General features: G+C 35.6%; 5 protein-coding genes across 5 annotated transcripts; 3 read left to right on the top strand and 2 right to left on the bottom strand.

Annotated features, from left to right (window-relative positions):
* Nucleotides 1–136: 136 nt before the first annotated feature.
* Nucleotides 137–631, bottom strand: LOC118483965 (the record flags this gene model as incomplete). Its single annotated transcript, XM_035979787.1, has 1 exon — nt 137–631. A coding segment is annotated over one exon (483 nt), but the record flags the coding sequence as incomplete, so codon positions are not given.
* A 1300-nt stretch (nt 632–1931) lies between these two features.
* Nucleotides 1932–3158, top strand: LOC110889538 (cytochrome P450 CYP736A12). Its single transcript, XM_022137086.2, has one exon. It carries the CDS (start codon nt 2203–2205, stop codon nt 2983–2985), a length of 783 nt encoding a protein of 260 aa, XP_021992778.1. The 5' UTR covers nt 1932–2202; the 3' UTR covers nt 2986–3158.
* Nucleotides 3159–5984: 2826 nt separating this feature from the next.
* On the top strand, nt 5985–6639 carry LOC110891741 (ethylene-responsive transcription factor ERF019). The gene has a single exon (XM_022139336.2). The coding sequence runs from the start codon at nt 6006–6008 to the stop codon at nt 6426–6428; it is 423 nt and encodes a 140-aa protein (XP_021995028.1). The 5' UTR covers nt 5985–6005; the 3' UTR covers nt 6429–6639.
* Nucleotides 6640–8686: 2047 nt separating this feature from the next.
* Nucleotides 8687–16884, bottom strand: LOC110889537 (beta-glucosidase BoGH3B). The gene is made up of 11 exons (XM_022137084.2): nt 16768–16884; nt 15606–15836; nt 15313–15517; nt 15020–15110; nt 14754–14899; nt 13812–14055; nt 13612–13716; nt 12636–12818; nt 12348–12552; nt 9845–10328; nt 8687–8977 (listed from the first exon to the last, which is right to left on the bottom strand). The coding sequence occupies exons 2-11, from the start codon at nt 15829–15831 to the stop codon at nt 8881–8883; spliced, it is 1986 nt and encodes a 661-aa protein (XP_021992776.1). The 5' UTR covers nt 15832–15836; nt 16768–16884; the 3' UTR covers nt 8687–8880.
* Nucleotides 16885–17922: 1038 nt separating this feature from the next.
* LOC110887733 (60S ribosomal protein L12) lies at nt 17923–18287 on the top strand (the record flags this gene model as incomplete). Its single annotated transcript, XM_022135305.1, has 1 exon — nt 17923–18287. A coding segment is annotated over one exon (288 nt), but the record flags the coding sequence as incomplete, so codon positions are not given.
* Nucleotides 18288–19517: the final 1230 nt, after the last annotated feature.

Genomic DNA, 19517 nt, shown 5'->3' with positions numbered 1-19517 from the left:
GTTTTTTTTTTTTTTTTTGATTTTGAGGTTTTGATTTTTTTTTTTTGAGCGGATTTTTTTGAGCTCTGATTCCTTTTTTGAGCTTTGATTTTTTTTTGAGCGGAAACGTTACTTTTTTTTCTTTCTTTTTTTTAATATTTTCTTTTATTCAAAAAAGGAACCCTTCGCCTTTTTGACTTTGCCACAATTTCCAACATCCTTTCTCTTGACTGTAACCGATGAAGTGTTTCATCACATTAACAATCGTCTTCATCGGTAACCCAAGTTTTTGTTGTTGAGCTTTCTTGCGTTTTGCCTCAAATAACTTCTTCGCCACATCTTTGTGAAGCAAACCAGATTCCATCATCCAGATTGCAGCCATCTCACTAGTTGGTATTTGTGAGTATAAGCTTTCATAGAAAATCCTTAACGGGTCTCTCTCTTCTGGGGGATCACGCTTTTGACTAGGCAAATCGTACACTTTCTTTTCTTTCTCTTCCTTCTTAACACTTGAATCTGGTCCTTTAACAACCTTTTTCCTTCCCTTCTTTCTTCTTCCCCTTAGAACTGGGTATCTTCTTCGGCACAGATGAACGCGGCGGCGAGTTTTAGGGTTTGCTGGCAGAAATGAACGCAGCGGCGGTGACGAATTTTAGGGTTTTCAGCGGCGGCAGTGGATGCGGTGACGGCGAAGTTCAGCGGGGTTTCAGGTTCGATTTCGGGGTTTAGGTTTTGATTTGATTTTGGTTTTTTTCTGGTTCGGAGTTGACAAAGAATACAGGGTCTTCGTGGGGACTGTTCGTCGGACTGGAATGGTTCGTTGGGGGGTTTTGGGCGAACCGGTTTGACGACAGAACTGATGAACGAAGACGGTGAACTAATTTGTCGGAACAGTGGAATCAGGTCAGATTTGAAGTTGATTTTGGTTGAACGATTTTGGTTTTGGTTTGAGATTGAAGAACAGAGTTTTCACGGATCATAACTCTGCTCTGATACCATGTTGTCAATGATAATCAGAGAGAGATGAGAAAGATAATAAAAAAGAACTGAATTTTATTGATTTGATTCTTGCATACAAAAAACATAAAAACTAGCCTTTATTTATAGGCTTTACAAGAACGAATAAAAGGAAAGACTTTTGGTAACTATGGAGATGATCTTGAGGAATCCATAATTTTCTCTAAATTATTTTTTTTCCTTTTCTAACAAGCAGGGCTATATAATATTTTGGCTAATTAAATATTTCATTTGGGCTATATAAATAAAAAAAAAATTAAAACTGGGGGTCGAAAACGTATATACCTAAAAAAAATTTATAAAACCGGGGGGTCGAAAACGTATATACCTACAAAATTTTATACGAAATGCACATACATAACACTACTGACCGAAAAGTTCGAAGGGGCGGGTGCCCCCTTTGAATCCTGCGCCCCTGCCTACTTGAAGAATAATGAAAGGAAATACATTGCCAGGCAAAAACACAAGTACCTCACCCAAGTCAAAGGTCAAGGTAGAATCTAAAACTAAGGGAAAAAAAAACCCAAAAGGTAGAATCGTACATGTAATAAAACGGAAGATCAGCAATATGAAATATTTTACATAAAAATGCAGTGTAGAAAGTTAATATGTGAATGACCTCAGGTAGCTGGGTTTCTGATCTGGCTCTAGATCCTAACTAATCCTATATTTTCATTCTGATTATCCATTTATGTATATTCATAATGCGGTAATTATACCAGTAGAATTTCTCACGAATCACGAGAGTCTTGTTATTCTATATATTATTAAAAAGTGAACTTATGTAATAAATCTTTTTCCAAGCTTTAATAGGATATTATTAATCCTTTTGGGTTTGCTTGGTTAAATATGGTATATTATCTTTTGAACATAATGTTAGTATTCAAATAATTCATGATGAAGGAGCCAAAAATGCAATCTGTTCATATTACATGTATTTCATTTATTATTTTGTCTTTATCACACACAATAATTATATATATTGCAATACAAGAATGTGCGGTTAATAAAACAAAAGGAAAATCATATTCAACTGAATTGTCAACAAGGCAAATTACATAAGAATAGCAGGTAGACGAGCAACAAACTGCGCCGCCATTTATTTTCTAGTTTTTTTGCTATCTAACTACTTCCTCAAATGTTTTGGATTTGTTTATGTAGGGTTTGACTCCACGTTTAAAGTCAATAAGCAAAGCATTTGACGATATGTTGGAGTCCATAATAGTTGACCATGAACAAGACAATCAAACCAGAATTCATGGACCTGATACCATGGATTTCATTGACACATTATTGTCAATAAAATCCAAATATTCCGATACGAGCAATGATATAACCCATGCAATAGATAGGTCAACCATGAAAGCAATTCTGATTGACTTAATAGTTGGCGCAATCGATGCTTCGGTAACTTCCATCGAATGGGTTTTGTCTGTACTCATTCGACATCCTAGAGTAATGAAGAAGCTTCAACAAGAGTTGATAGAAGTTGTTGGAAATAAGAGGTTTGTGGATGAGAGCAATTTGACAGAGTTACATTACTTACACATGGTGATCAAGGAAACATTTCGGTTATATCCAACCGCGCCATTACTGGTTCCACGCGAATCTATAAAAGATGTATCCATTAACGGGTACGACATACCTAAAAAGACACTAATACTTGTTAACTTTTGGGCATTTGGACGTGACTCCAAAGTTTGGTCCGAGAATTGTGACGAGTTTCTTCCAGAAAGGTTTGTTGATAAAGCGATTGACCTTCGTGGCCAAGATTTTGAGCTTATCCCATTTGGATCTGGTAGAAGAGGATGTCCAGGAATAAATTTGGGATTAGCTAACACTGGTTTGGTAGTTTCGAATTTGGTTCATTCCTTCAATTGGGATCTACTAAATGGTTTGTCGCCTGTTGACTTAGACATGAGTGAGAAGTTCGGTTTGAGCATGCCGAGAGCCAACCCCTTACTTGCCGTACCAACATATCGCCTATAAACAAACAGTAGGATAACTAAGATCCTCTTGATGAATTCCAGGGAATTTAATAGTAATGAATAATTCATATGTGTTTCCTATTGCTTCTGTATCTAGCTGGCAATAGATATCTATATAAGACACGATTAGATCTGTTTACTGAAAAAGTACATAACATGATTTTTTTTACTTTTTAAAAATAAATATACTTATGAGGTTAGAATCCATCATTTCTTCTTCTTGGTAAATAAAACGTAAAACTGTGTTATAAACATGAGATATAAAGTAGTTAAACGAGTTGTATTCAAGTTTAACACTTGTGTTACACGCGTCGTTAGAGAACTGTTAAACCCGATAAGACACGATTTGCCAACCCTACTTATGTAAGGATGGTTGATAAGTCAATTACAAACTAGAATTAACACCCGCCGCAATGCGGCGGGGATTCTTTAGTGATAACTAAGTCGATTTAGTGCGCGCACGTTATGTTGAACCTATCAAACAGGAAAAAGTAGACGATGTAAAAACGTTCACCCGCAAAATTTAGAACGAAACGTAAAAACGTTAAACCAAAGACGCACGTTGTGGTGTGTTAAGTCACAAAATTTAGAACGAATGATAAAGCTAAAAATTTGCTGAAAATGAAAAATATAAAGGACCAAAGTTGAAAGTAAAAAAAGTTGTGAGGATAAATTGCAACAGATTAAAAGTTTTGTGTTAAAAGTAAAAAAAAACAAATAGTTTTGGGTTGTAATTTATAAAATACTTTTGGGTGAAAAGTAAAAAATCAATTTTTTTTGAAAAACCCCCAAAGCCAAGGTTACAACAACCATATGCATAACCATTTTTTCTTTGAAAAACCCTCAAAGCCAATATTACAACACATAAGTAAAAAAATATCAAAGTGGTTAAATCGCAAAAGATGGAAACTTTTGAATTAGAAGTGAAAAAATCAAATTAATCAAAGGGGTTAAATTACCAAAGATTAATACTTTAAACTTAAACTGTCAAAGATTAAAACTTTAGGGTTAAAAAGGAAACAAAGATTAAAATTTTAAACTTAAATTGCCAAATATTAAAACTTTAGGGTAAACTGTCAAAGATTAAAACATTAGGGTTTAAAGGAAACAAAAATTAAAACTTTAAACTTAAATTGTCAAAAAATTAAAAGTTTAGGGTTAGAAAGGAAAATTTCCATTTTTTTTGAAAGCCACCCAAAGCTAAAGTTACAAGATATATATATGCACATATAAGTTGCTTCTTTATAAGGTTTTAATAGCCAATAATTTTAACCTGTTGGGCCTTAGCTAAATCATTACTGGGCTGCTTAAATGGGTATGCTGTAGTGCTTTGAACATCCAATATAGTTAGGCACATAATATTCACAACATTACCCCATCCTTTCAAATACACCTTGTCCTCAAGGTGTAGCATTGTAAAAGATATGAGCAAACTAGCAAGATCTTCCCATGTAAGCATGGACTAGTATCAAGATGCTTGTGAAAATAGTGACCATAAAATAGTGAAAATAGCTATTACCCTATGGCTATTTAAGGCTTTGTGAACATTATAGTACATTTAATTTAATGTTGATTTTTTTGGACTTTTTTTTCAGGACAAGGGGTGGCGTGATGTTCCCCGCAACGGCGTCTTAGAGGGTTGCATAATGGGCGACCACATTGGGCCCATTTTCTAGAAGGAGCCTAAATTCTTTTCTCGGTTAAGTATTGTAGATCGATTAACGTATCTATAAAAAAATTATAAAGTTAGTTGTGGTTTCATGTCTTCAGTGGGGCCCAAATAAGTTAATAACCATATACCATTAGCCCATTAATCTTTTTCTATTCTTTTCACCAAATACCAATACCCCATTAGCCCTTTTAAACACCTAAATTAATAACCTAATTAATCAATTATATGTTGTGATGTGCCTGAGAAATATTAGGGACGACCTTGGTTCACTACAGCCCCACGTACATAGCTATGTAGGCTCTCCACTCCCCTCTCTCACACTCAAGCTATAGGGTGTGGTCATGACCCTTATAATCTACATGACCCTTCACATCAGCGACATGTAGTGGTCATGACCAAAACCACTATTCTCTTATTTTAATTTATTTTTGTGTAAAAGGAAAAATAAATATTGAAAAAGGAAAGGAGACTCATGGTTGTCATGGTTTAATGCATGCCAACCATGGTATATGAGGCAAGACGGTGGTGTAGCAATTTATTAATGGTCCTATATGGCGATTGATGACCCAACCATATCCCCCACACCCTCTAGCCTCATAACACATAGCCCGATAATTGAAGGGTGTGGGGGTCATGGTTGGGACATGATTCGCCACGTAGGAACATAAATGGAAGGCTACACCACCCACTTGCCTGATCCACCATGGTTCGCATGGATTAAACCATGGCATCCATGGTCCTCTTTTCCATTTTTCAAGATTTTTTTTTCCTTTTTCTTTAGATAAAAATAAATTATAATAAATAAGGGGATAGTCGTTTGGGTCATAACCGCACCCAATAGCCTAATCGTAAAGTTAATAAAGACCACTTGCAATACTTAATGTCAAGAAGTCATCATTGACTTGTGGGGTTATCTCTCTCAAAATCCAATTACACCTTTTGGAGTTAGTAGTTGTTTCAAATACATCATGCAAAATACGAAGACTTATACTAAAAGAAGGAAAGTTCGAATTTAAGGATGTTGATGGTTCATGGTTGACCTTACCATTTGAATTATTATGTCAACATTTGACCAAGTCTTCTACATTTGTTTATGCCTTTGTGGTACCCATAGTTTATGACGTAACCAATGATGAACCTTTGAAACAGACTCATTATTTATTGGTCGACTTCCACCACACGTGCATTTAATTACAGCCGACCACTTGACATAATATCTTATTTTTTCAAATCTTTGACCAAAGATCTACTCATTCACCCTTTGATTTTGACCTTCACACATTCAACCTATATAAACCATGAAAACACATACTTCATGCACCATTCACATTCACATTATTAAACAAAGCATGAGTAGTACCACCTCGGATGAAGGTAGCATAAGCAGCAGTTGTACAAGCAATTCAGCGGCCGGTACAAGTCAAGAAAAGAAATATAAAGGCATCCGGTGTAGACGATGGGGTAAATGGGTGTCGGAGATTCGCGTGCCAGGAACCCAAGAGCGGCTCTGGCTAGGCACGTTTTCGACACCCGAGGGAGCTGCCCTGGCTCACGATGTAGCCTCTTACTCTTTAAGAGGTGCTACATCGTTGAGTAAACTTAATTTTCCATCTATGTTACCTCCTACTGCCCGGATGGACCTGTCTCCTAGGTCCATCCAGAAGGCTGCGTCTGATGCTGGCATGGCAATGGACGCACGGATTATTGCTTCGAGAGAATCCACACCGAATAACAACGAGGGATTGAACGTTTCCGTAGATGATTATCTTTGAATTTGGTTAACTATTTACTATTTCCCCACCATAATCTAAAGTCTTCATTATCCAACATGTTAGTGTATATACATGTTTGAGATATTTTGCGATAGATGATATACATATATATATTCATATTTTTGCATTTTTATGTATGCATTCTTCATGTTCAAATAATATATATGTCATGGTGTACGGAAACACGAAAAATATTGTTTATTTTTTTTCCTGTTAATTCATGGTTGAAAGTAGTTCTCGTTGTACGGAATGACATAAATCCGTAGGTATTGGTCGTTGATAATGACTAGTGACTTTCATAAAAAAAATTTAAAAAAATAAAATAAAAATAAAAAATCTTTGGAATGTTCTAGAAGAAATAAAAACTAATTATTTTGGAAATTTAAGGGAAAAGGACTATATTGCTAATTAAAAATAAAAAATCTTTGGAATGTTCTAGAAGAAATAAAAACGAATTATTTTGGAAATTTAAGGGAAAAGGACCATATTGCTAATTATTTGAAAATATTGGTATCGAGTGAACTAGTTTATTGATAGGAAAATGAAAACAAAAATCTTAATATTATTAGTTTTAATTTAAAAAAAAAAAGTTATTTGACTTTAACTATTCAAATTTGTGACATGAATATAGGAGTACCAGGTATGGAGTATGGTAAAGCTAGGACTATTATTAAAGTTAGTGATCTGGTGACAGAACATAGTAAGTGTTAAGTTGGGGGTGACGAGCATCAAAGTGATAGTTGGGGGGTGACAACGGCCAATGACCAATAGTTAAGAGTGATAAAATCCAATAACCCTCAAAAGAACTCGTGTTGATCTTTTTTACAAACTAGAGAATCTTGTAGATGTAGTTTATTCTCGTACAAAAACATTTTAGCAAGATATATTTTAAGTGCCAAGAACCATATTCTTTGCATCGCATATACTAGAGAATCTTGTAGATGTGTATCATATATGATAGAATCTATATAAGAATTGCAGATACACATAAACGTTTATCTAAATATTTGTAAAATGACTATATAGAATATGAAGTTGGTTTGATCCTAAGTTTGGGTGAATAGTGGAAATAAGCAAAAGTTGAAGATTGGTTATGTTAATTCTTGGTGAATTTTAAATTTGGGATAACTTTCACCTATTGGCCGATAGTACTCCAAACTTTCGATTTGTACCACACCACTCCCAATTTTCAACTTGTTGACCGATAGCACTCCCAAACTAACTGAACCCTAACCCAGTTAATTTTTTCTGATGTAGCACTTGTGTGGTGATGTGGCATCTGAAGTGGATTTTTTTGATGATGTGGCAGCTGACGTGACGTCTGACTTGGCTTTTTGATGACGTGACACTGGTTTGGTGACATGTCAGTTGATGTCAGCAAACTGAGTTAGTGTTAGGTTAGTTTGGGAGGGCTATCAGCCAATAAGTTGAAAGTTGCGAATGGTGTTGTACAAATGGAACGTTGGGAGTGGTATCGGTCAATTGGTGAAAATTGAGGTTATTTGAATCCAATATCCCAATTAAATTAGATATAAATATTGGTTTGAATTAATTGTTTTATTTAAATTGAGTTTGAGTTCCATTAAAATTAGTTTATTCTAGCATACTTAAAGAGTTATCTATTCAGTTTTAGTTGAGTTATTGGGTTTACAAGAATGAAAGAGTTAAAGCCGAGAGTTGTCATAAAATTGTTTTTTCTTGTGTTTATGTGTATAGAATTTTGGGTCTGATTTCGAACAATTTGCATGTTAGTTAAAATAATAAAATAAGGGGGTGTTTGGTGTTGCGTTTTCAAAATAGATTTTGCGTTTTTAAAACTGCGTTTTGAAAAAGCATGTAGGTACATGCTTCTCCAAAACTGCGTCTTGGAGGCAGATAATCATTTTTTCATCTAAACACTTTTTTAGATTATTTGTGTTTTACAAACGCAATAATCAAATAATCACTTCAAAACGTAATCCCAAACACCCTCTAAATAAAGATGTTTGTGTCTATTAATTTTGGGCCTGATTTCAAACAATTTGTACGTTAGTTAAAATAATAAAATAAATAAATATCACATCATTAGTGGTGCTTGTGTGAACATAAAAAAAACAGCCCCAAAAAAGGTATGTGCATCTTGCCATACTTTATAATCATAAAACTGTTATGGCCATTGACTTTGAATTTACAAAATAAGCTTCAAACATTTGCACTTTATTATTGGGTTACATGCATGCATCAACACATAAAAGTAAAACACTACTGGCCAACTAACAAACCATGATAAAAACACCTTCAACATTGTAATAAAAATAATAATAACAACATTGAATCCAATAGTCTCAACTGTTAAATTATTGGATCATAACTAACAACACCTTCATCTAACCTTAATTCTAAACCCACACCTCACAGAATTCCCCTAAACTCTACAAAATGATCCACCGACGACGCTAAGTTTCCCGCAAAATTAGGCAATGTGCCTGCGCGATAAACTCAAACTGATGAACACGGATACCAAAATCGCAAGGACAAACGGTCTTGTAGCTATGCCACCGGATATTGACCTGCAAAGTTAAAACATTCAAGTTTAGGTCATAAATTACATAATGGCCACATGCGAGCGTAAGGTGTGGTTTACGTAGTCAGGGGCGATGCTTTGAAGGGGCCGGGAGGGGCGCCCGACCCCCCGAACTTTTCGGCCAGTAGTGTTACATATGTAGTTTTCGTATAGAAATTTTTGGGTATATATGTTTACGACCCCCCGGTTCTATAGAAATTTTTGGGTATATACGTTTTCGACCCCCCCCCCCCGGTAAAAAATTTCAAGCTTCGCCACTGTACATGGTCCCACTGGTTAGCAGGTATTGGTGGGCCCGTAAGTTTTCTCTAACGGGTTCTCAAAGTTATAACTTATAATAACAAACAGATTATAATTTACTGTTAATATTCATTGGGGTCTACAAGATCATAGTTGTTAATAGCGATGATAGCGAGTGCTATAGCGAATAGCATAGCGTAGCGCTGGATCATCGCTATCTGATGTTTAGCGCTCAATAGCGACAATTGGGGTTTTTTTTTTTTTTTTTTTTTTTTTTTTTTACTTTTTAAATATTAAAAGCCGAATTTTTAGGCATTTTAGTCGACCAATCAGCTGTAATCTTCACTAATTTCATCGAAAAATCTTAAACTCGTGAATAAACACCTAATTTTGTTGAAAAAAAAAAATCTAATGCGTTATCGCTAAACATAAAATAGCACTCGTTGTCGCTACGTAGCGTATACGTAGCTTGTCGCTATTTACCGCTATTAACAACCATGTACAAGATTCTTGTACTTTGTCATGTCTATACCATTCAAGTTATAGTCATGTTCTTCGATCAAATGGCAAAAGATACAAAAAAAAAATTAATCGGATAGTTACAAATTTTTACCTTTCAGTCATTGATTTTGTTGTGAGTCCAAATCCAAAAGGAAAGAGCGGATCGTAATGTGGATCGCCTATGTTCATCGGGAGTTGATCTACATTTTTAAACCAAGTTTTCGAAAGTTTACCCGTAAACCCATGGTCTCCGAAAAGCACATCAGCCACACCTTGTCCTTCAGTGCCGGGCAACCAGGCTGCAACCAAAGCATCGATAACAGACATATATGGTTCAATCACAACCGGGCGACCCGATATGATGACCACAACACACTTCACATTCCCGCAAACATTTGTGATGATACTTGGACCGGGGTCTGCAATCGTGAGGTTTGAACTATCACCAAACATCTCTGTGTAAGGATGCTCGCCAACCACAACTATAGCGTAAGAGAAGTTGTTGGACTTGATGAATTCGGTGTTTGGATTCTCCATGTAGGTTATTTCGGTTATTGGGTCAACCGCAGATTTGATTCCGTTAAGAATAGTTGTTCCTGCAGTTAAGATGTAACAGATACATTTTTTAGTATATTTAGTACTGATGGTTGTATCTTTCTATACTAATAAACAAAAATCCTTTTTGGACATGTGTCATTCTCTGGTAATTTCTCACCCTTATTTTTTTATTTATCTCTTTTATTAAATAATAATAATACTAATATGAAACATCAATAAGTTTCAATCTTTGGTATTTTAACACATTTGATTTTTCACTTCTAATTCAAAAGTTTTCATCTTTTGCAATTGAGTAAATTACGTTTTTGGCCCCTATGGTTATATCACTTTTACTATATTAGCCTAAAATAAGAATTTTTAACATATTTGTCCCCATGATCTCTATAACTAACCATTTTGGCCCCTAAGTCTATAGATCATGGGGGCCAAAATAGTTAGTTATAGAGACCATGAGGGCTAAAGTGGATAGACTTAGGGGCCAAAATGGTTAGTTATAGAGACCATGGGAGTAGATATGTTAAAAATTCTTATTTTGGGCTAATATAGTAAAAGTGATATAACAACAGGGGCCAAAAACGTAATTTACTCTTTGCAATTTAATCCCTTTAATTTTTTTTACTTTCAACTCAAAGCTTTTCATCTTTTGCAATTTAATCTCAACACTTTTTTCACTTTCAACTTTAGTCTCTTATATACTTTCCATCTTTCATAAGTTCTCCGTTTAACGTGTCGTTCTAAATTTCTAACTTAACACGCCACAACGTGCGTGTGGGGTTCAACGTTTTTTCATCTATTTTTTTCCTGTTTGACATGTCCGTCGCAACGCGTCTATTTTTCCCCGTTTGATAGGTTTGTCGCAACGTGCGAGTCAGAGATCGACTTAGTTATTTGTTTCTCGGTTTTACACACAGGCTCGTGGTTATGTGAGAAAACATTTTCCTTTCATCTAACATGATATATAACTAATGAATCCCCCGCCGCATTGCGGCGGGTGGTAATTCTAGTTATACATTATACATTAATCACTAACAAGTCAAACAGTTTCAAAGCCAACCAAACTCCAGAGTGTATTTCATGCATACAACCTCTCAAAATTACTTTATTTAAAAGAATTATATTATTATGAGTAAATTACTATTTTGGCCTTTCGGGTTCAGTCAGTCTAACCCTTTCAATCCAAATAAAGAATCGTTTGACACATCAAACCCTGAGGTTGCATTTTGTAACGCTTTTAGCCCCTAACACTAACTCTGGTTTTTATTTTCTATGAAGTGTAAGAATATTTTATTACTTTTACGCATCAAGGGTTATTTTACGTAAATCGTTCATTTTTAAATTCCTTCATTTACATAAACAACCCCTGAGGTGTAAAAATGAACAAAATACTCTTACACTTGACAAAAAAAAAGTAACAGAGTTGGTGTTAGGGGCCAAAACCATAACAAAATGCTACCTCAGGGTCTGATGTGTCAAAAGATTCCTTTTCCGGGCCGAAAATGTTAAGCTGACTAAACCTCAGAGGCCAAAATAGTAATTTACTCTATTAGTATATAGTTTTCATAAATATATTCAACACCCAAGCTCAACCCGCCCATTTTGCTACCTCTAGTGACACGAACATCGTTGTAAAAAACATTTGAGGCGTGCGCCTCAAGGCGCGCCTCGAGGCGAAATGGCCAAAAAACGAGTCTGAGGCGCGCCTCATGGTGTTTTTAATGTATATGCGCCTCAGGGGACTTTGATAGTTGTTTTTGATGTTTTTGACTTTTTGTGTCAATTTCAAGCATTTCATGTCTTTTTTAAGTGTGCTTTTGATGATTTTGATGAATCTAATGATGAAATTAGTTAGTATAATTATTTTTATAATATATATAATTTGTATATTTATTTATTAATACCGCCTCTGCCTTACGCCTCGAGGCTTACCCCTCGTGAGGCGAAGGGAAAACGCCTCGAAACTCGTTTCCGTTCTTTTAAACCTTGGACACGAAAGCAAAAAAAGTTCTTTTCCTTTCTAGTGCTTATACACGAGCTTTTAGCTCGTAAGATGAATGTACCTGTCGTGTTTTCATTTCCGCTAAACCCCTGCCAACCAATTGTCCACCCACCACACTGATATCCCAGATTATCTGCATGACTTCCTGCAACCAAAACTTTCGATGACATCTTCGGTAGAGGCAGCATCGGGTCATCTGCTGTTTTCCCGTTTTTCAGCAGCACTAACGATTTCCTCACTGCCTCCCTTGCTATTTCTCTGTGTGCCTATATTTCTCAAACGCGTAAAGCAAACGAATTTACGTACATGGTTTGGAAGTTGGAACAGAAATACCGAGTAATTCACTGACCTGGCTTCCAACCTCGTTAACCATACTGTAATCGGCAAGAGGGTTCTCAAACAGGCCCATGGTAAATTTGACGCGTAAGATTCTGGTCACTGCATCATCAATACGGTCCATTGAGATAAACTTGTTCTTGACCAATGATGTAAGCTCGTTAATGAACTCGACGTAATTATTCGGGGCCATAACCTGTTCAAGAATTTAAATTCAATATAAAATTAATGTAACATGATTACCATAGTTGTCATGTCAATAGTTGTCGCTATGGTCGCCATAGCGAATAGCGTATAGGTCGAAGGTCGCTATAGGGTATGTAAGCGGGATGTCAGTTATTTTTTTTAAATATATATATCGATTAAATATAGCTATAAAATAGCTGGATTTTACGTTTTTTGTTAATTATACATGTAAAATAGTGTATACACCTGTGAATTTTGATATTATATACATATAAATTTTTTTAAATATTTTTTTCTAGTGTATCGCTATTTATAGAATAGCGCCCGCTATTTATATACCTTATCGCTATTCGCCATTAACAAGAATGATGATTACATGAATCCATGGTTCTAAAAAACGTTCGCGCCTTGAGGCGAAACAGCCAAAAAACGAGTCTGAGGCGCCCCTCATGGTGTTTTTAATGTATATGCGCCTCAGGGGGGCTGAGGCACTGAGGAAGTTGCGCCTCAGGGGATTTTGATAGCTGTTTTTGATGTTTTTGACTTTTTGTGTCAATTTCAAGCATTTCATATCTTTTTAAGTGTGTTTTTGATGATTTTGATGAATCTGTGGTGAAATAAGTTAGCATTATTACTTTTATAATATATATAATTTTTATATTTATTTATTAATACCGCCTCGGCCTTACGCCTCGTGATGCGAAGGGAAAACGCCTTGAAACTCATTTCCGTTCTTTTAAACCTTGCATGAATCAGTTTGTTTAACCAAAAAGATGCACACAGCGATATACTAAATTACTAACCAAGTCAATGCCAGCTGAAATACTAGCAAGGACCGAGTAAGTGTAATTCGAATGAGGAGGGGACGTAATTCGGTCGATTCCTTCCCAATCTGAGATAACAAACCCCTGAAAATATGTGAATTAGTAATAAGATGATTAAGATCACATAAGTTAATATTTTAGTGCAAGAACAAGTATGGAGATGGAGACAGTATATATACTTTGAAATCAAGTTTGCCCTTAAGGTATCCGGTTATAAGATCACCGTTCGCGTGCATTCTTAGACCATTCAAGCTGGAATACGACACCATGACCGTTGATACACCCTTGATTATAGAGTCATAGTAAGGGGGCATGTGGATGCTTAGCAAATCGTGTTCATTGACCACAGTGTTGTTTTCATCTATTCCGTGAGTTGTCCCACCATCCGCAACGAAGTGCTTTGCACAAGCAGCTACCTTGTCCCTAACATGTGCGGATGCAAAGCAATGTGATAAATAATAAGTCATTTTTTATAAACACAGTTTTCCGGGAAAATGTCAATGAACAAGACCTTGTTCGCGTTCGTTGAACAGTTCATGAACACTTACCGAACCAGATTTTTTGTTCGTGTTCGTTCGTTAAGGAAATGAACGTGTTCATTTGTTAATTTTATATAACGAACGCTCATGAACATAAACGAACACAAACCAATGTTCACGAACACAAATGAAAACAAACAAACACAAATAAGTGTTCATTGACAAAACACGAATACTTATTAAATACTTTATTTGTCGGAATTTTAAAGTATTTAAATAAAAATATAAAATTAAAAACGAACACGTTACTGAACATTCAGGAACTTAATGAATGAACTCGGCCTCTATTCATGTCCGTTCATTTAACTGAACGAACGAAATTTCTTGTTCGTGTTCGTTCATTTATTAAACGAACGATCTTCCAGCTGAACGGTTCATGAAGTGTTTGATGAACGTTTAGTTAGTTTGCAGGGTGTTTGGTTCGTTGCAATTCCAATTCCAATTCCGTTCATTCTCCAACCAAACATGTTCAGGTTAGGAGTGGATAAATATCCTATTCCACTGAACTCCAGCGAACCAAGCGCGCCTACTAAAGGTGCTCTAACGAAAACTGAAAAAAAAAATTAATCAGACGATACATACTTTCCAGCAACATATGGAACACCCAGCCGTGATCCCTCGGGAATTTCGCCTTGCAATCCTAATATAATCTCAGTCATACTTTCAACAAGTTTGGTATCCTCGCCGTAACTCTCATAACATCGTCCCCATCTTGGATCTCTGCATACCTATAAAGAAATTTGCAACATTTGACACTTTTAGAAAACATTTATTAACGAATGCTCACCCTTTATTAATAAAAAAACAGATATTTATAGGCACGTAATTATATATTTTATTATACTTACAGCAATACAAGGAGCAAATGCATATGGAATTCCGGTAGCTCTAACTTCGGCAGCAGTTGCAGCACCTATTCTCTTCACAAGATCAGTGTCCCTGGTGTACAATAAGATTAAAACAATTTTAAAACAAACTTATGTTGCATTTATGCAAATACTTATATATTTTTTTATGACATTTAAGAGAGATACAGTCAAGAAAATCAAGGGCAATGGTGATATATATGCGGATTAGACACCAAAAAAAATCACTCAACAAACATTAGAATGTTAGCAAAGTAATAAAAACTTCGACTTGCCTGGTAGCTCCAAGGCCAATATTATGCGGAAAAATCGTAGCATTAATAACATTATTATGCCCATGAACAGCATCAATCCCATAAATCATTGGAATCCCTAATCGCGTTGAAAGCGACCCATTTTGAAACTTGTTCACCATATTAACCCAATCAACAACCGTTGCATGTGGATTCGGAACACTCCCTCCACCACTTAACAAGCTTCCTGCATTTAAAAACACCAAAACATCATCCACCATTTCACATTTCACATTTTCACGAAACATTCACAACATAACGTTTTTTTTATTTACCAATGAAGTAGTGCCTCATGATATCAGGAGTAGACGCAAGCTGCTCAATTTGAACCATCTGACCGATTTTCTCCTCCAGTGTCATTCTTCCCAACAGATCTTTTACTCGCGCAGCAACCGGCTGGTTGCGGTCTTTATACAGAAAATCGTCGGCCATCGTAGCCACAACCAACCACCATAACAACACCACCATCCACAAAAGTGACATTGATAGTATTCGAATCATACTCGCTGCAACACAACAAAGTATCAAACATACACACAACTCACAACCAACCACCATAACAACACCACCATCCACAAAACTGACATTGACATTATTCAAATCATACTCGCTGCAACACAACAAAGTATTAAACATACACACACAACTCACAACCAACCACCATAACAACACCACCATCCACAAAACTGACATTGACAATATTCTAATCATACTCGCTGCAACACAACAAAGTATCAAACATACACACACAACTCACAAACCACCACCATAGCAACACCAGGATCCACAAAAGTGACCTTGACAGTATTCTAATCATACTCGCTGCAACACAACAAAGTATCAACATACACACAACAACTCACAACCAACCACCATAACAACACCACCATCCACAAAACTGACATTGACAGTATTCTAATCATACTCGCTGCAACACAACAAAGTATCAAACATACACACAACTCACAACCAACCACCATCTACAAAAGTGACATTGGCAGTATTTAATCATACTCGCTGCAACACAACAAAGTATCAAACATACACACACAACTCACAACCAACCACCATCAAAAAAACTGACATTGACGGTATTCTAATCATACTTGCTGCAACACAACAAAGTATCAAACATGCACACAACTGTTAACTTAACTACATTGCTGAAAACACTAGATATAAACCTAAAATCAAATCAGAATGTTTTCAAAGGTTTAAATAAAAATCTGATGTAACTAGATTCCTACATTGGCACTTGCAATCACAGGAATAATATCAAACCCTAGATCGAATGCAATCGGAATGAATATCGAAACAAAAGGTGTGAAATTAAATGAATATAAACTTGAAATGGTGTGGATTTTATTGGTTGTTACAGTTTATGAATCAAAGAAGATTGAAATGAAGAAGAAGATCCAGCATGCAGAGAACATATACCGATAGATTGAGAGCGATTGGTACTTGTTTACTGCAGAAACTTGAAGCTGAGTTGAGTTCTTACTGCAGGGGGAGTGAAGAATGTGCGGCTTTTGTTAAAAATTTGAAATACGGAAGATGATTTTTTTATGTTAATTGCATTTCACACCTCTCGTTTTTTTTAATTTTATTCTTTCCACACTAACTTTTACTTTAATTGCATTTTACTCCATGTTCTTATATCAAACTTAAAGTTCGAGTAAATTAATAAATGGTTTGGATACTTTTTTAAAGAACTAGCAATTGAGCTCGCGCTGCGGGGTTTGCTAGGTTTTGATATGATCGGCATGTGTAAATGATTTGACGAATACGTGTTATTAAAAAATATTGCATAAAAGAAATTTTAAATTAAAATATTAAATTCAACTAATTAATAAATATTTAATATTTTGTTATAAATAAAAAAATATACTTGTCAAATTTATGTCATTAAATATTATATTCAATAAGTATTATGTTTATTGAATATTTCATCACAAGAAAACAAAATGATAAATTGACAAGTTGTTTATACACGAAGACTTGTATCAAATGAATTATATATTTTCTTAAATGGGGTAAAATTAAAATTAAATGAATTATATATTCATTAAAATTAAATATTGTATTCATTAAATATTTCTTCAAAAGAAAACAAAATGGTAAATGAGAAGTTGTTTATAAATCAAGGAGTAAACTGCAATTTTACCTCCTGAGGTTAGGGGTCATTGGCACTCTTACCCCCCCCCCCCCTCTAAGGAAATAATTGCAATTTTACCCCCTCACTGTTCACTGTTATGTCGCAACCTTACCCCCTAAGCTCAGTCAACGGTAGTTTGACCATTATATGTAAGGGTATTTTGGTAATCTTACCCTATATTTATTTTATTATTATTTTTATTATATATAGAGTAAATTGCAATTATTATTGTTATATCTAGATCTGAACCTCCATCATCATCATCATCTTCAACCATCACTGTCGCCATCTGAACCGCCACAACCACCACTGCCGCCACAACCATCACCGTCGCCATCATCACCACCCCCGCCACAACCAGTCTTGTCTTCTTCGTTATTGATAAGTCTAGATCTAAACCTCCATCATCATCTTCAACCATCACTGTCGCCATCTGAACCGCCACAACCACCACTGCGACTGCGTTGGTGATCAAGGCGTTGAAGGAGCCGGAACGGGACCGGAAGAAGGTGAAGAACATTAAGCATAGTGGGAACATATCGCTTGATGATGTTATTGAGATAGCGAAGATTATGCGAGCGAGGTCTATGGCAAAGGAGTTGCAGGGGACTGTGAAGGAGATATTGGGTACTTGTGTTTCCGTTGGGTGTACGGTTGATGGGAAAGACCCAAAGGATTTGCAGCAGGAGATTGCGAATGGTGATGTTGAGATTCCTCAAGATTAGATTTATTCATGATCATCAAGGTGTTTTGGTAGGAGGGTTATGGTTTCAGTTGTTTGTTATTTGTTTTGTTTTGTGACTCTTGCTTTAGTTATCTGGTTTTGTTATATCATCAACAGGATTTATGAGTTTGGTGTTCTAGTAGTTTTAAACTTTAATAGTTTGTGATTGATTCTTCTTCTTCATTGACTTACCTTTTTACAACTGTTGTTAAGATTCTATAGGATTTGTTAGTGTTTGTTAAGATCAAGAACATTGGTAGGTTTGGGTTTTGACTCTTCATGTTTGAGTTATAAAAGCAGGTAGGTGTTTGCAGAGATGGATGTTGTTGCAGCGGAGGTGGTTGTTATCTTACAGTGGTGATTATGAATGGTTTGGTTGTATGTATGTGTATGATTCGTGGCTGGGGTGTGGAGATGACGGTGGTGATTGTTGAAGATGAAGGCGGGTGGTGGGTTTTTTAGAGAGATAGAGAGAGGGGGAGGAAGAAGATGGCAGTGGTGGTTGTGGTGGTGAATGGCGGTGGCAGTGGTGGTTGAGGGTGGTGGCTGGAGGTGGCAGTGGTGAATGGCGGTGGCAGTGGTGGCAGGGGGTAAAATTACAAAGTAAACAAAACACAGGGGGTAAAATAAAAGGGTAAAATAGTCATTTCACCACCAAGTCAACAGATCAGTCAACAAAATTAAGCTTAGGAGGTAAGGTTGCGACATAACAGTGAACAATGGGGGGTAAAATTGCAGTTTACTCTAAATCAAGAGTTGTATCAAATGAATTATATATTTTCTTAAATATATCAAGACAAGTTGTAAAATTAAAGTTAAATTACATAGTTGCCCATAAGAGTTACTTTATATAGTATTAATTATAGTTAAGATTTATGTCTCTAACTTGTTTTATTATGGGGTCACCTTAAAGTTGAAAATTGTAACACTTATAAAGTTACAGAAGGTTTCTCGTCAGATGCGTTGAGAAACACAAATATTGCCAAGAGTGTACACGATTTAGTACAAACATAAAGGACAAAACTTGTAATTTACTCGTTAATCTATTTGTTAACCAATCAGTTTTCGGTTAATTTGTTCGGTTTATTCGGTTCGGTTAATAATCAAATCAAATTTTGGCTAAAACTAAATGGTATAAATAAATGAAATGAATGTATAAATACATGAATTTGAGATATAAATACATTAAATGGGTATGTAAATACGAGAAATAGAGACATAAATATGTGAAATGGAGGTATAAATGTATGAAATGGAGGTATGCAAGCTGTTAATATATGAAAATATGAATTGTTCAGTCAGTTCGGT

Source organism: Helianthus annuus, chromosome 11, assembly GCF_002127325.2.
Source record: "Helianthus annuus cultivar XRQ/B chromosome 11, HanXRQr2.0-SUNRISE, whole genome shotgun sequence".
In the NCBI taxonomy this organism is placed as follows: domain Eukaryota; kingdom Viridiplantae; phylum Streptophyta; class Magnoliopsida; order Asterales; family Asteraceae; genus Helianthus; species Helianthus annuus.
This window is presented reverse-complemented; position numbering and strand designations above follow the sequence as displayed.

Excerpts from the sequence above, each read along its gene's own strand:
- LOC110889537 (XM_022137084.2), bottom strand. The coding sequence starts at position 15,831 with ATGATTCGAATACTATCAATGTCACTTTTGTGGATGGTGGTGTTGTTA. Across the intron at positions 15,111-15,312 it reads ATTGGCCTTGGAGCTACCAG|GGACACTGATCTTGTGAAGA; the intron begins GCAAGTCGAAGT and ends ATTGTACACCAG. Across the intron at positions 13,717-13,811 it reads AGGGCAAACTTGATTTCAAA|GGGTTTGTTATCTCAGATTG; the intron begins GTATATATACTG and ends ACATATTTTCAG.
- LOC110889538 (XM_022137086.2), top strand. The coding sequence starts at position 2,203 with ATGTTGGAGTCCATAATAGTTGACCATGAACAAGACAATCAAACCAGA.
- LOC110891741 (XM_022139336.2), top strand. The coding sequence starts at position 6,006 with ATGAGTAGTACCACCTCGGATGAAGGTAGCATAAGCAGCAGTTGTACA.